Source organism: Chenopodium quinoa, unplaced genomic scaffold (assembly GCF_001683475.1).
Source record: "Chenopodium quinoa cultivar QQ74 unplaced genomic scaffold, ASM168347v1, whole genome shotgun sequence".
Lineage (NCBI taxonomy): Eukaryota > Viridiplantae > Streptophyta > Magnoliopsida > Caryophyllales > Amaranthaceae > Chenopodium > Chenopodium quinoa.
The window spans coordinates 6,182,023-6,198,151 of NW_018745454.1; the positions used below are offsets into that span (position 1 = coordinate 6,182,023).

Here is a 16,129-nt window from a genome sequence, read left to right on the forward strand (position 1 = left end):
TTACCGTGCGCGATAATCGGACGCCCAAAACCGGTTTTGGGCTCCGGTTACCGTGCACCTTAACCGATTCCATGGTAACCAGAGCCCAAAACCGGTTATCGTGCCCGGTAACCGGTTTTGAGCTCTGGTTGGTACGATTGTCAAAAAAAAAACCACCATCTTTGAGGGGGATGTGGTGGGTCGCCGGTCAGAGTGGTGGTGGTGGTCAACGCCGGTCAAGGTGGTTTTGGTGGTGGGGTCATCGTCGCCGATCAGCGTGGTGGTGGTGTTAGTCGTCAATTGGCCTGGGGTGGTGGTGTCAAGGTGTTAATGATTGGTGGCAAGAGGGAAGATAGTGGTGACGTACTAAGGGTATGGTTGTCAGTTCACACTAAATGTTGGCGGTTTTGATCACTTTGAATGGCGGTATTTAACACCCCTAAATTATATGTACTACATGTACTTCAATTTATTGTGGGGGTCGAAAGTTCAAATGCACAGTGAGAAATTTGGTAAGAATAGTGAGACCATTCAAATCAAGCAATTAAAGTCATATAATTAAACCAATCTTTAAGAAGACTAATAGGAGTCCACGTAAGTCTGACTAGAGGATGACAATTATCAACATGATTAGGAATTATGAGACAGAAAGTCTATAAGATAACACTTCATATATTTTAACATTCTAAACAGTAGAACTATTGAGAACCAAGGTTGAAACTTGTTACAATTAAATCTTATCCTATATCCATCTCATTAAATAGGTGAACACATTCACATAAGAGTGCAATTTATTTATTTTTTCAATTTTTTATATTACACGGATAGTCTCATTCAACTTATAACACGATCGTAACAGTTACTATATAATTTTAGGCAAAGTTATATATGCCGAGGTGGATCCTTAGCATCGAGGTTGCTTACACTACAAAAATCCGTGCTTTTAATGACCGTTAAATTTAGTCAGTAACATTCAAATATGTGTCCTAAATCTTATGCAACACGAGCTCTAGAAGCAAGATTATGAAGCAAGTTTTCTTTGATGCGAAAGTACAAATCTAATTAAAAGTATTAATAAAAACAAAAAAAAGAGTTGTAATACTACAAGTAAAATTTACAAAAGTGATAGTTACGCGGTTTACGCCTGATTACCTCAAGACAAATAAAACATTCCGCATTCCTAATTTTGTATTTTTCCATCAATCAAGAAAATTTTATAATCTTTGTGATTACTACTTACAAAAAAGTACAATGAATTTGACTCAAACTTTAAGAAGTTTAAAGTACCCCTAAAAATCTACTGTTAGGTGCAAACCAAATCAAATATTATTAATGAAAAAACAATGGTTTAAGTTACACTTTTAATTAACATCATTAACAATATACTCAAAGAACCGCCATCTTTTAAACCTACTCCCTCTATAACAAAGATACTCATATAGTAGTATACTTGACATGACACGAAGAGAAATTAATGCAAATAATCGAATGTATTTGTGTTAATGTACGGGATTGTATAGTTCCTATCAATAGAGAATCGAGAAATGGTTGGGTGGCAAATGGCAAGCCGAAAGCCTTACATCTTTTGCCGACTGAGCACGGTTTGATACCTGAGATTGTTAGAATGGCCCAGGACTAGGCCCATGTGTGCCGTTCTAAACAAAAAGAAATGATAATGATAATTTATATATTAACGACCATGAAAACTACACGTAGAAAAATATTATACAAAGTATAATATTCTCTCGTTAGGTTAAAGTGGGTAGTTAGTATTTTTAATCAAAAAAATTTATCTGATAAATAGAAATAATAACACATCATCTTTTAGACCCACAAAATCCACCGCCCACCTTCATTCTCCCAGGAAAATAGGCCCATAATTTCCGTTATAAAGGGCCCATTATAAATTATATATTAAAATTATTACAATTGTTATTATTACTATTTCTTACCAAATTTTTTTATACTATAAAATTTAAATTTTAGTATATGGTTTATATTTTTTTTTTTGTTATTTCTTACCAAATTTAGTGGTCACAAGATTAAAAATAAAAAATTTATATAATATGGTTTAAAAAAATATAAATGTGAAAATGGCAGTTCCAGTTTTGGTAGTTGAAGACTGGGGACAGATTAACACTAAACATGGAAAAAATTTGTTTCTAGAAAAAAGGCCCACCAAATCGTTGGTGTGATGCTTATGTAATTGATGGCTAAATTCGTGAAAACCACTTTTATTTTATGATATGACTTTCCCATTAACAATACTCCTGAAACAGTTGAACATGCCTTTGTTTGCCATCAATTTCTCCTCTAGTTAGGCTTTTAGCATTTAGCATTTGTTTCAACATAGTATTGGTCCGCCCATTTTCGTTTTCACTACTACTTGGATGGACAATATTCATTGTGTAGATTGCGTTGTACGATTCGCTTTCCTCGTAAAGTTTGTTTAAAGACTGAAGAGCATCAATATGTGAGTCGCGGGGAACCTGTAATATGATTGTTGTGAATCGTTAATTATAAGAGGTTAGGACAATGAGTTCGGAACTGGTTTGATCACTGATTAGGCCTTAAAACATGGCTATTGTGTATGTCTATCCAAGAACAAGAATCCGAAGATAGGGAGAGAATGTCTGCATCCTTAGATAAGACTGTAATAGGGTATCAACTAGAAAGGATTTGTATCTGTAACCTGTACTGGGATGTGATGCTCAATATTATTGGGAATAGTTTGTTTCAGAAAGATGCAAAAAGGAATATAATGAACCAATATATATTTTTTTCAATTATTCTGGTGTGATCAAAGTATTCTGTACATCAACTTGAACTGACAAAAAAACATGCTGCCTTAACCTCTGCAGAAATCTGAAAACCTCTGAAGCATACAATACATCCTTCCCCTCCTCTCCCTCGAATCTGGTTCTGATTTTCAATTACACGTTTGATTGGGATCCAATTGCTTAGTACCAGCTTTCCCAGTGTAGTCTGAAGGCGTGCCATCATTTTCAAAAATCACAAGCATACTACCCTCCACGACTCCTGAGTATCTCACCTTGTTTATATAGGGCATAATTACAAACTCCTTAAAGTATCCACCCGGTCAATAACATCCAACGCTTTCATCCGGTCAATATCAAAATCAATAATTGGTACAGATGATGGTCGTCTTGTGGAGTAAATTTCTCTTTTAGTTTCTCTTGTGGGGGAATGGCTATTACTCTTGCTCAACCTTTGATGCTTACTCAAGCGAATTCTAGCAGTGTCAAACTCCTGGCTCTTACTAATACCTGGAGTAAGTTTCCTTCTAGTCACATCACATAGCATTTGCTGGTCTTCAATAGAGAGTGTAGGAGATGGACAGTTAGTCTTTTGGGGAGACAACTGCAGGGTCATTTGGTTGGGGGACCTCATCGGAGATTTGATAGGAGATCGTGTGCCACCATTTGAAGCAGACCTAGATTGGCTGATGAGATGGTGAAGCCACACCACTAGGTCTAGGATGTAAGCCTCGGTTTTATCTTTATTTGCGTGATATAGTGTCTCAATTCTGAGCAAGTCATTTTGGCCTGCTGGTTTTCGATTGACCTCCGAACTGAGAAACTTAAAAGAGTTTAGACAACTGTATTTTTATTTTATTGGAGATATCCAAGAATAAGAAACAGGAGTCTCAATATTCGACTTACCCGGTGTTTGCCCATTCACCAACCCAACCAAATCCATGATGTGCTCTACAAATTCATATTGCGGAAAACAAAGTTAGGATTATATTAGGACTAGTAAATTAGATGTCACAAGTCAGGACTTGTAAATTAGATGTCACAAGTCTTCTTGAAAATAATTTTATTGGTTAGAAACAATTAGTATTATTAGGTGATTTATTTGTACTTCAAAATCAATTTATTATTTTTCACGCTAAAATAACCAACAGTTTAAACACATATTTTTTTTTAAAACAATATATATATAGATAAATAAAATATAAATTATTTTTAATCCTTGAAACTACAGCAGAATCACCGTGATTTTACTTTTTTTTTTTTTTTTTTTTTTTTAACGACGAAAGGTGGGGAGGCTAGGGGAGTAATGCAGATATGAAGGGCTCACTTAGTTGTGTTTGTAGCAATAGGAACAAGCCAATGCAGCGTCTTCTCCATTTCGGCTTTAATTTGTTGGACTGTAAGCTGCAAGAGATAGAAAATATTAAACAACATAAAATCAAGCAAAGAATAACTAGACCAATATTCAGCTGTACTGACTTTCAAGGTTGTAGAACCAATTGCGCAAATGACAACATAAGTAAGCTGCTATAGTTGTATCCTAGTCCATATGGGTGGCAATTGATCAACTTCTCATATCGAAGGAAATTATGCTCTAAAAAGTGAAAAATGAACTAAACAAGATTGTGGCTGCTTATCATCTGCTCGGTTCATGCTTTTTGAACAAAATTATCAAAGGAAATTATGCTCTAAAAAGTGGAAAATGAGCTTTGGGTAGTGTTTCTAGTGCACAAAATCTTGATATCCCAACAAAGAGTACATCCATAATAAACTCTTTCATTACCATAACAATTCTCTGTGTTGAAGAATTGAAGATTTTCCACCAGAATAATTTTTTACAGAAAATATTTACTTTGTATTTTGGTAAAAGCTTGTAGGTTCACCAGCCTTCAACACATTGTACAAAATGAAGGCCTTCAACAGTTTATCAATTTTAATTGTTCTTGGAGAAAGTAAACTATATTGGGTGTGGATTTTCTAGAAAATGAAGACAGAAGAATGTCGTGGAGCAGGGTAGTAGACGAACACCCAATAATTTCCTTTTTGCTGTAAAAAATTATGCATCTGCACAGGTAGATTAGTTGCACCACAGTAGGGTAGTTAAAAACATACAGGGAAAGGGAATTAAGAGTGTAATACAACTGTCCTCTAACAAAGCACAGTACCTCTTCCTTGAGCTGAAATGCTTGCAACTTTGATCTTAAAGCTGATTTAATGCTAGGCGGCAATCCCTGGTATAAAGCGTCCCTTGTGTTCGGCGGTACAGAGTTTGAGCGAGAGAACTGTTTATGAAGATAATGTTAGAAAACTTGAAATGATCTATGAATATATACTTAAGACTTGAGGAGCAACCAGTTAAGAGAGGGGGGGAGGGGGGGGGGGGGACTCACAAGAGTATCTATTTGTGTAATAATATTTGCATAATGCAAGGCCAGGCCAGCTGACCCCAACTTTTGATGATTGTTTGAAGATGTCCTAACTGACTTATCTCCATCTGCAAGATTACATTGAAGCTCAATAGATCAGCATTTACTAATAAACCCATGTACTTTTTTGACAAATATAGATTAATTAATCTGTAAAAAAAGTGACCTCGTAAGCAAATCTCACTAAATACAAAATGAACTAGCTGTACTACTGAAGTTGCAATGCAAGACCCAAACCTAGGAAGGAAAAAGAAATCCAAAAAACGACAATGCTCTAGTCCCTAGACAAATTAAAAGCTAATATTGACTCAAAGTTTATGAAAACTTATGTTAACATACATGGTCGCGTTAACAATCCATTGTCATTATAATAAATTTTTTTATAATAACCTAGTTTAAATTGTCGCCTAAGATTTTGCATAGGCTTATAACAAGTATTAGTTATTGCATTGGCATTTAAAACTAACAAGTATTAGTACATTGGCATTTTAAACAAACAAATAATAGTGCATCGATATATAAAATGGCATATAATATAGAATGAAATAGGCAGTTGATTGAAGGGAGTAATAGTGCTGCTGACATCCACAGAAGTAGTAATTTGAGGTTTTTAAGTGAAGATCGTCAGTCCAAATTTACAAAAGTGTTGTGTAACTAGTGTTTATGTTTGTATTAATTTTTCACAATTAGAACAAAATGACAACGATAAAAGTGAACATAATCTTTCTTCTCTTTCCCTCCCCGTCCCCTCCCCCCCCCCCCCCCCCCCTCTCCTAATTTAAAAACAAAGAGAGAAGAAAATAGGTTTTTTTTTTTTTTTTGTTTTTTTTTTTCAGATTTCAAGATGGGGCTTTATGATTTCAGTATTATTTGTCATGGCTGATTGATTACAGTTAAGAATGAATGTATGTTTTTAACTTGATTATCTTTGATAATTTGATCCCATTCTAAGTTTCAAACCAATACAAAAATTGCACTCCTTTGTTGTTCTTTACTTTCAATTGCCACCCCAATTAAAAACGACCAGATCTGCCCTTATGCACAAAACAGGTGCTACACACAAAGGATCTTGAATCCACCTCATAACTAAAATTTTAAATCCATCCATTCTCTATTTGCCTAAAAAGCAAAAACTGTGGGGGGGGGCCTTCAGTACGAATGACCTGACTGAGGATAAAATGCAATTTAGGAGACTTTGTGATTGACTCTAAGTAACTTCTGCTCCATAAATCTACCATGTTCTATTAATCTTTCTTGCATTGGTTTCCCGCAGCACAATCACTTTATCAGGCTTGGCGAAGATAAGACCAGAGTATGAAAGTCTTTTAACAAGGTAACAAAGTGCACAGTTTAGAATTTGGATTCCCAACCAGGGATTGAGGATCAATTGCTGATCAATCCACTTTATTCGTATTAAGTGTCCAGGCAGGAATGTAAACGACATCTGAATGAGCTTTAAAATTACCAATACATACCAGCACTTCCAAAGGCTTCATGAATTTCCAAATGTAAAAAGTGAACTATGTCCACAAGCTTCTCCATCACCTACACAAATCAAGAGACAAACTCAATCAGACGAGCGAGCAGCACAAGTTACATTTTTCTGTTCTTCCATTTCTTTGGGAGGAGAGTAGGGGAAGGTGAGTAATTGGATGCTTTCATTCTTTTAATGCATTTATGCAAATCATAATGTATCAGAGAAGCAACTTATAATAAAACTAAACTACAAGAACCTGAAACTGAAACCCCCCAAAAAAGGAATAAACAGTATAAGTAACAAACATAATACTGTAATATCAAATTTGTCATCTTTGTACGTATTTTCATACAGCTCACAAATCACATAGGAGTGAAAATAACAGAGAAAGACAATGTTCACACGTGCTCACACAGAAAAAAAAAAAAAAAAAAAACACCTTCACTTATTTCCTCCACCCTTAATGATGGAATGAATCAAATCCTCATTCAAGCTACTAATGCCCAACCCTTAAATTTACTTCAAACACCTCATACAAAACACAAGAACATGATTTGAACACAACTAAACCCCTATAAAATAAATACTTGCTTGATCAACAAAACTTCAGTGTAATATAGCTTTACTAAGAGGGATCCAGAGACCAAGGTGACACTTGCAAGTTGAAGGCATTAAACCCAGGACACATGCATCAAGAAAGCATTATGTTGTATAAATCATAAGCTCTAACTGCTTACATCTTCCAGAATCCTAGACCAAAGCGATTTCTTTTTCAAACTTCTGACGTGCTTTCTTTGGCTCTTCAACTCTGCCCTTAAAATTGCCAGGCTGTCTCCTGCAAGAAATCAACACCGCAAATGACTTTCATGGACACTGAGCCTTACAGTAGACAAGAAAATTAATACTGAACTACTTTCAGATCACATGCATCATACAAAATATCCAGATATGACAGTGGTAACAGGCAAAAAGAAGGCAACATATTGAGAAGGATAAGGCACATCAATAAGCATCGAAATGATATATCAAAACAAATAATATGCAATATCCAGGACTCAAGCATCAGTATCAAATACAGGAATAGATCCCAGTATCTGATACAGTAATTTTAAAATCATAAGATACAGGGACACCACCCAACATTAGATATGCGTAAGGGGGTAGGACCATACATATTCCCTCCATCTCCAAATATAATTCTCATTTTACTTTTATCTATTTACTTAATCAAATCATTCAATCAACTTAACCCCACCATCTTCCTTTTTTAGTCACACTTAATCAACCAAACTCGACTATCTTATTATTTTATTCACCAAAGGGACTTTTATTAGGGGATGGACTATGGAGGGAGTAGTATCTAATTTTTAGACCATTAAGCAAATATTAAAACCTTTTGGGACTAAGGTTTTGTTGTTATTGTAAGAAAATATTAAAACCAACAGACTACAAAAGAAAGGAAAGGACATCCAAAATTTTTATTTTCTTAAAAAAAAAAAGTATGTTGTTTCCATGTTATATAGGGTAGAGGAATATAAAAATAATCAATCAAAGCCTTAATCTCATAAGCATGGTCGGCTACATCAACCAAAAGTGATTATTCCGTATAGTCATCCACAAAAATCTTCCTCCATCACTTTACGATCAAATACCTAATTCTCATGCAAATCCATTTGCTTCACTAGAGATGAATAACAATAATAATAAAATCAGCATTAAAATGGTCAGGTGCATGTAAGAGGAGAGAAGATTCGGAAATAGTCGTCGTCACTAAAGAAGACAATTGGCCGGAATGCTGGGCATGCCCATGGTGTTCAGCTAGCCATGGCCCATCCCATGCGTATATGACACAGCTTTTTAGTTTTTACTTCTTGCCTCCAAGTGGTAGATCCACCTGGGTTTAGATGTTTAATCTATAGATGTGATAGACCTGATAAATCAGACATGATTTTGATGGGAAAATCTGATAAGTTTCTCAGTTGTAATAGATCTTGATGGACAGACTAGAACCAGGGATTTTTCAGGTCCAGATAGCATGGAGGTTTCAAGCTAGCAAGGAATGCAAATGATATCTCAATTCTCAACTTGTATCATCATCCAGTGAACATAAACAGACCAGTTCTTACAGCCCCCCCCCCCCCCCGGGTCAAGATGTAGGTCTGGTATTATTTTTTTCCCAATGCTTACAGGAAGCCAGCAGGGGAAAACATAGGAGGCATATAGGTCATAAAACAATTAACAGCTGTTGAAATGCAATCTAACAATATTCGTAACAATCCAAAAAATCATCTTGCACAGCATCTTCTAAGTTCTACTAGGAGAACAGCATTGCACATGATTAACATACCACGTAAAAAAAAAATACTAAAAGTGTACAAACATCCACAATTGGAAAAAGGTTAAATTCATGAAATCAAACAAACTAATTGATAATACCTCTTTGAGCTGTGCTGGGGTTATCTTCCTCTTGTAGTTTCCGCCGATAATCTTGTTCAAATCTATCCAAAGCATGTGACTCATGATACAACTCCTGCATCAAGTTTAAGATAGATTGTAAAAGTAATAACTAAGAGCTTTTTTTCATAGGGTATTATTAGATTTAACAGGGTTTCACATGGTGGGATAGGAGATGAAAAAAGACTACATAAATTAAAGGTGAGTAGAAACTATGATAAAAACAGAAAGCGAGTAGAGCTCAGGATATCCGTAGTATAAGATAATCACTTATTTAACAACAAAGTAAGCCACTTCAAGCATTTACATAAGACAGTAGACACACTTCATGACTTTACTTAATCACTTATTTAACAACAAAGTAAGCCACTTCAAGCATTTACATAAGAAAGAACACAATATTTAACATCAGGACATACTAAATAATAATTCAAATTCCAATTAGACTGATACTTCATGACTTTACTTTGCACCATCAACATATCATAGGGCCATATAATGAGAGCTAACAGCAGATTATGCTTAATAATGACGATATTTTGTGATTTAAAAAATCTCTTTTTGACAGAAATCAACAGGATATTATAGACCTGTAAGCATATAGTTGCAATAAGAATTTGTTGATTGCAGAACTGTTCATTAGCAATTGCCTATACAAGAAGATCAGCACAAGGCAAATAAAGATCTAAACGTCCACAAAGTGATAAAAATGTCCCACATCCAAGGACAACCCTCCTTTTCCTTCTTAGCAAGCTGCAAGCTCAAAAATAGGTACAGGATGATCCTTCAACTTTCCATTAGGTTTTGAGCTTGAGAAAAGCAAGTTTTTTCTTATCCTAGGGAGATATTAGAATAACTTAAGATGGTGTAAAGTAAAGAGTAAAGAGAAAACTTGTTAGCAAGGAGAAAAGGACATGACATACAATAGGCTAGCATAAAAATTGAAAAGACCAATGGTCAATGCCATAATAAAGCAATCAGATCTAAAATTAAAGATCACTCACGGCAGTATTCTGAACCAATGTCATCAGAGTTTGCATTATTGTCTCAGCTTCTTCTTTCAGTTTTTGAGGAGTGAGTTCAGAAGCCAATCTGAGATGAACAGAAAGGTACATAATTATCTTGCATGTCAGATAATTATATAGATCACAAAAATAAAAGCAGTCAAAATAGCATTACTTCTCAAAATAACGATCCAAATTGTGATATTGAGGGTCTTTACAGCGATTTCCAAAGCGAATGACCTCCCCAGAAAATACTTTCAGTTCTTCCCTAAGAAATACATCGGTACACTAGTGTCATGCAAAAGCATATACAAAGAGCAGGTTCAAGAAACGAAGTTGATTGCATCAGAAACAACTAGCTGTTCTTAAAATACCTCTTGTCAGCTGCAGCAATCCTTTGGAGTTCATCAAAATCTTTGGATATTAAGCATTGCACGCCTTCGGAGCGAAGTACCACTTCCTTAAGGTGTTTAATGCTTTCCTTGGAAAGCGACTGCATAAGATTTGCACCCTTCACAATTGTGTTGGCGACTTCAAACGACAATATGGAAATCTTATTCCCTTTGGTCGTCACACTTGAGACAAAACCACCACTGAGATGCAAGCTTGTCATGCTACTACCAAGTGTGTCTAAAACTTCTACAGCTTTACCAAACCCAGCAGAGCCAGCTTTACCTAAACGGGAGCTCACCTCAGACACCTGTTCACCAAAAAGATATTTCTTTATTACCTCAACAACAAAACACTCAGCAGCTATTCCCTAGACCTTGACTTTTGATTACCCTTAAGTTCTAAACAGAATTTCTGGAGCACGGGATTCAAGCCATATATAATTGATGCAAAGATGTGTAACGCCATCATGTCAGATAGAAGTCAAACATACAAGACTAAGGAAAAAAATCAAAATCTTTTAAACAAAAACAGTATCCTTTTCTCCAAAATGACCACAGAAACATATAAGGATTCAGGGGTGCACCCAAAACTCTTCCAAGTGTACCCTTCATTATAGCCATCTATCAATCTACTTAAAGCCAGTTTGAGTTGTAAACAAGATTATTTTCACTCAAGAATTTATAAATCTAATCTAAATTCAGAAGTCAAATTTGCAGGCTACATGCAAGGGCACCAAACCATTAAACACCAAGGATTTTAATAAGAATTTGCCCTGTACATTTGCAAGCTAGCTTCCATGTGATTATTTCCCTAAATGGAGGTCTTGAGCCCGTAGCTTTCAGATTTAATTTTCAATTGTCAAGTAAGCAATTCCTGAAAACATGCATATAAATTAAATATTAAATAGTAAAGGTAAACAAAGGTTACACACTTGGTCTCACAAATTAGGTAGATGGATGGTGACAATCCTCACAAAGACTTCAAATTACTCGTAAACACAGGAAAAGTACAAACATTATATAAACACGTGATAGCATTTTAATAAGAATTTGCCCTGTACATTTAGTCAAATACTCTTTATCAGAAATTCAAGATAACTGTAATGTTTCCTCCATCATTCAAGATAGTTCAAGAACATAAACTAGATATTTACAATAGTGATCGATATATGTAACAGACGTGCAAATCTCATATCTGGAGTGGTATGAAAGATGAATGCAGCGGTGCAGCCTTCAGCAGGTGTTTATAGGCTATGTTATAATGACGTCAAATGGATATCTTTAAAGTATATTATGTACATATAAAAGCTAAAAAGTTCAGATAAGAAACCGAAAGTTCAACTCACAAATTGAGAACAATTTCCAGATAACAAGGTCATGTCAGATCTATTAGTTCAATTCAGACAAGTAGTGGGTTTCAGCTGAAAAGAGCACATCCTTATTGCCCTAACTTTAGTACACTACAACCTTGCTCTTCAGGTGAAAAGAGCACAGCCAAAATATATCATGTAGTCGTCAACCAAGACCCTCCCCTTCTATCAAGTGCTATATGCTCTCCTATAAGGCCAACTTCTTCATAACATTCCTAGCTCCCTCCATCCAAGTTTGTTGCACTAAATTTTATGTTCCACATCATAGTTAGGTAAACATCATTGAAGGAGAGTAGGCAGGCATAAGGGACAGTAGAGCAATTGATTAAAAAATTTAAAATCATGCCATAATACCAATGAACAAACATTTAAAAAAAAAAAAAATTAAGATAAAAAAAATAGCAATTTCCACAAGGAGCAAACTCTATCTTCCTACTGCTTTCCTATTTAACAAAATGAATGTTATTGTGCTGAAGCAGTCTTCCAAATATGTCTGTACCTACCAGAGTTTCTCTGCTACAATGTTCTCTTACATTGAAGCAAGTTTATAAATTGAGATGAAGATGAGTGATGAAATATACTATATTGTACAGATAAACTCAAGGTGGAATAATTATGATATATGAGTGGATGCATCAATGTTACTCATACATTAGCAGGAAAAAAAACAGCATAATAACCTTCAAAACATGCTATTATAACACATGATAGGAATTCACCTTTGCAACAGCAACCTGTTTGGACTTGGTTGACCTAGACTTATGTGATAAAACCCTAGAAAACCGCGGAATTCCATCATCATTTGCATCCGTATACGTCCCATTAGAGTTCTCATTGATCCCATTAGCATTAGCATCCATCTGTGGAAACGAAAAGTCTTCCCGTGTATGCTTATCAACATTTTCCTCGCCATTAGGAGGCATTGATACACTGTTATCTTTACCAGGCAATGCATGAGAGTCCAAAACCAATCCAGCACCGTAGTTGCTACCACCATTTTGCGAATAACCACTACTCGGAACATTATCAACGGTAGCCTTCTTCGAGCATATTCCACCCATTTTATTCACATAAAACTAAAAACTACACTCTAATTTCTATACATCCCTTTGCATAAAACCTCCACCAAATTTCACCACAATCAAGATTATAACACCAATTTCAGCAGCAAAAACTTGAACCCACAACACTGATCTACCACAATACTCTCAATAATGATTCACCCACAAAAATCCAGTTGTCCAAAGCTGCAAATCATAAAACGAACAATACCCATTTAATTAAAATACCATTTTTACCCGATCAAAACCCCAAATTAGAAAATAAAAAAGCATAGAAACCGAACTAATTAAGCACACTATAGTTCATAAACTAATAAAACCTTAAACCCCATTTCAGCAAGCAGGAAAAGGGAGCTAAACTAAACTAAAAATTCAACCCCCCCAAAAAAAAGGCAGTAAATTGATATTAATAACATACGGAAAGGGAGAAAGGAAAGATACCCAGAAAAGTAGAGAGTGTGGATCTGAGTGAGAACGCCAAGAAATTCTAAAATTTTGATATTCCAAGAAAGATAGTGAGTAAAAGAAACGGCGAAGAAATTGATGGGGGTGCAATGGATGATGATGAAGACAATGATTGTAAAGAGAGTAGTACGAACAGTAAGAACATAAAGATGAAAACTTTGATTAAGAAGAAAATTATTACAATGAAAATGGAGATTAACACGGCCCCCAAGCCCAGGTCACACGGTCTGCAAGGAGGCGCACTTTTCTGATTCTCTCTCTAAAAACTTTCTCTATCTAGAAATTCTGGTGCCTAAACAAAAAGCAAAGCAAAGCAAGCAAAGGAAGGAAGGAGAGAGAGACTGAGAGAAGGGGTGAGAGAGAGAGTCAAACAGCAAACCCAAAAATTTGAGCAATTCCACTGTATATTCATCACTTTTTCGTGAAACTATGGTTAAGCTTTTCTTCCTTTTCCTACTCGCACTTCTTGGATCGTGTCGTTTAACCAATTAACCCCCTCTTAACCTCTTTTGATTGTAGTAATCCCTAGCAGAACCTTCGACTTATTTGGATCATAGTAAAGTGTAGAGTTGTACACTAGATGCAATATTGCACTTTGCTATGATCCAAATACTTCGAGATATGGAAGAATCGTAATTTTAAGAGGGAGAAGTATAAGTTTAAATGTCTGTATGAATGTTTGAACAATAGAAAATGTGAAACAATTTATTTCTAAAAGAAAGGATATGGAATTTACATATTGGTTTATTGTAGCTTTTCTTTTCTCACAAGTGGACAAGTTGGGAATTGTTCAACTTGTATGAATGTTTGAATAATAGAACATGTGAAACAATTTATTTATGAAATGATGGATATGGACTTTACATATTGATTGATTTATTGTGGGTTTTTTTTCTCACGAATGAACAAGTTAGAAATTATTCAACCCTAATCTATGGGTAATGTCATTTTCTTGTCTGTTTTTAATCTTTGTCATATTTTAGATGCAATAGTCAATAAAGTATGTGAATTTCGTTTTTTTTTTTCTTTTAGCCTTGCTAATAAATAATGTTAGTTGAATAGACTAATGCTAAGTAACTATCTAGTTCTACATAGACCTCTCATCGTTACCATGTAAATAGGTAGGTTAGTTCAAATTGAAATTCATAGCCTAATCAAGAAGCTCAAGTCAATACACTTTGGAATCTTCTATTAAATCATATCAATCCAAAGGTTACTTACAAAAGTTCGGTTCATATCAATCTATGAACTAAGGGTTTGTTCTCATTGACTGAAGTAAAGTGAACTAAAAATAATCGTATGAGAGCAGACCCTAATTCACATTACATTAGACCTTAGTCCATACTTCCATATTCATTTATAATTTTATCAATTAAACTACTCTCAATATGTTCCTAAAACCTTTATAATTATATCTTTAATAACAACAATTAACCTCTTACTCTTTTTTTAGTATGACTATAACTCTACCATTTCTCATCATTTCATTCAACACTTAATTATATATAATGTTCCATTACTTACATCGATCATTGTATATTTGTATGTTATTGCGCCATTCCATTTATTACCCCCATATAAAATAAGGGAGTTTGAGTCACCCAAATATCTATATATGAAGACTTCATTCAATCAGTAAGCATGAAGTACTCTCCAAGTTAGACTAAAGTCCAACCCCATGAACAAGCAATGCAAACAATCAAACCGCATAAATTTTTGTCATAACACAAAATTGCATACAAATCCTTAAAGACAAATATATTAAGTACTAAGCGGTTTCTTAATGATGGAATTTCAATGGTCAAATTGCTGATTCATACGTAGGTCCCATAATATAAATCTATACAGGTAATCAAGTACTTCGAATAAGACTTTTCAAAGGGCCAATAATATATATTTTCATGATCTTAATACAAGTACTCCATAGTAATAAAGACATTAAGATTTGGATATACCTTCATGTAGTACGTGAAGATTTTGATGGCTCACACTACATGCTCCACTTGCTAGAGTAAGTAAGTACCATGCCTCTAACAAGCAATTTCCAACTACACACAAAGAGCTAATGTCCAATTAGTATTCAATGATCTGATCTGGAATATTTGTCCTGCAATTTCGAAGAGTTTGTATTGGACTAGCAATGTGTTAGTGGTCCTTACAAGATGTATGACTACTGCATAGAGAAATAGTTCAATCCCGTGTGGAGAAAATGAGATACTCCGTAGTAGTTAAACAGTTTAATCTCGTGAAGAGAAATTGATTGCAACAATCCTTAAGATGCGCAGTTGTATCACCGGTCATATGTTTGTAAGGGCATATACACACTTTAATTATACTTGGAATAAATGACTATGTGATGTATTCAGGCGGTGTGTCTGAAAATCATAGAGTTGAGTCAAATTAAAACATAATATGAGTAGTAAATTTAGAGAAAGAATGGTGCAAACTCTTAGAAATGAGTATCATTCGATGATTGATTTATCATGGTGGTCGAAACTCCAAAGCATTTAGTACAGTTTTACATGCTTGCAAAGTCAATGGTTACATATTTGCATGTGAGTATACCCTACTTCTCAGGTTTGATAATTGTTTATACAAAAACTATAAATCATTATGATGTGACTCTGATTCATATCCATAATTCATTCAAGTTGTTGCGATTACCTCAACTTTGAAACAAGACCAACTGACCAAGTCAAGTATGACAAATTGGCAAAGTATAAA

The 16,129-nt window shown here is 34.9% G+C and overlaps 1 protein-coding gene across 8 annotated transcripts; it reads right to left on the bottom strand.

Moving 5' to 3' along the window:
* Positions 1 to 2,709: 2,709 nt before the first annotated feature.
* Positions 2,710 to 15,771, bottom strand: LOC110714487. 8 transcript variants are annotated; one of them, XM_021893005.1, is made up of 14 exons: positions 15,565 to 15,771; positions 15,361 to 15,453; positions 12,599 to 13,126; positions 10,492 to 10,817; positions 10,293 to 10,385; positions 10,118 to 10,205; positions 9,096 to 9,189; positions 7,397 to 7,494; positions 6,658 to 6,727; positions 5,147 to 5,250; positions 4,922 to 5,038; positions 4,084 to 4,160; positions 3,663 to 3,707; positions 2,710 to 3,571 (listed from the first exon to the last, which is right to left on the bottom strand). In XM_021893005.1, exons 3-14 carry the CDS (start codon positions 12,938 to 12,940, stop codon positions 3,052 to 3,054), a joined length of 1,974 nt encoding a protein of 657 aa, XP_021748697.1. In that variant the 5' UTR covers positions 12,941 to 13,126; positions 15,361 to 15,453; positions 15,565 to 15,771; the 3' UTR covers positions 2,710 to 3,051. The 8 variants fall into 8 exon arrangements, with proteins under 8 accessions (XP_021748697.1, XP_021748699.1, XP_021748700.1 ...); XM_021893007.1 differs by having other exon boundaries at positions 15,361 to 15,467; XM_021893008.1 differs by lacking the exons at positions 15,361 to 15,453; positions 15,565 to 15,771 and adding an exon at positions 14,142 to 14,243.
* Between the last annotated feature and the right edge of the window lie 358 nt (positions 15,772 to 16,129).

What these genes read in the sequence shown, in the direction of transcription:
- LOC110714487 (XM_021893005.1), bottom strand. Translation starts at nt 12,940, where the DNA reads ATGGGTGGAATATGCTCGAAGAAGGCTACCGTTGATAATGTTCCGAGT. An exon ending in ATTGCTGCAGCTGACAAGAG is followed by an intron (nt 10,386 to 10,491) that starts GTATTTTAAGAA and finishes TGTATTTCTTAG; the next exon opens with GGAAGAACTGAAAGTATTTT. An exon ending in GGTCTAGGATTCTGGAAGAT is followed by an intron (nt 6,728 to 7,396) that starts GTAAGCAGTTAG and finishes TGATTTGTGTAG; the next exon opens with GTGATGGAGAAGCTTGTGGA.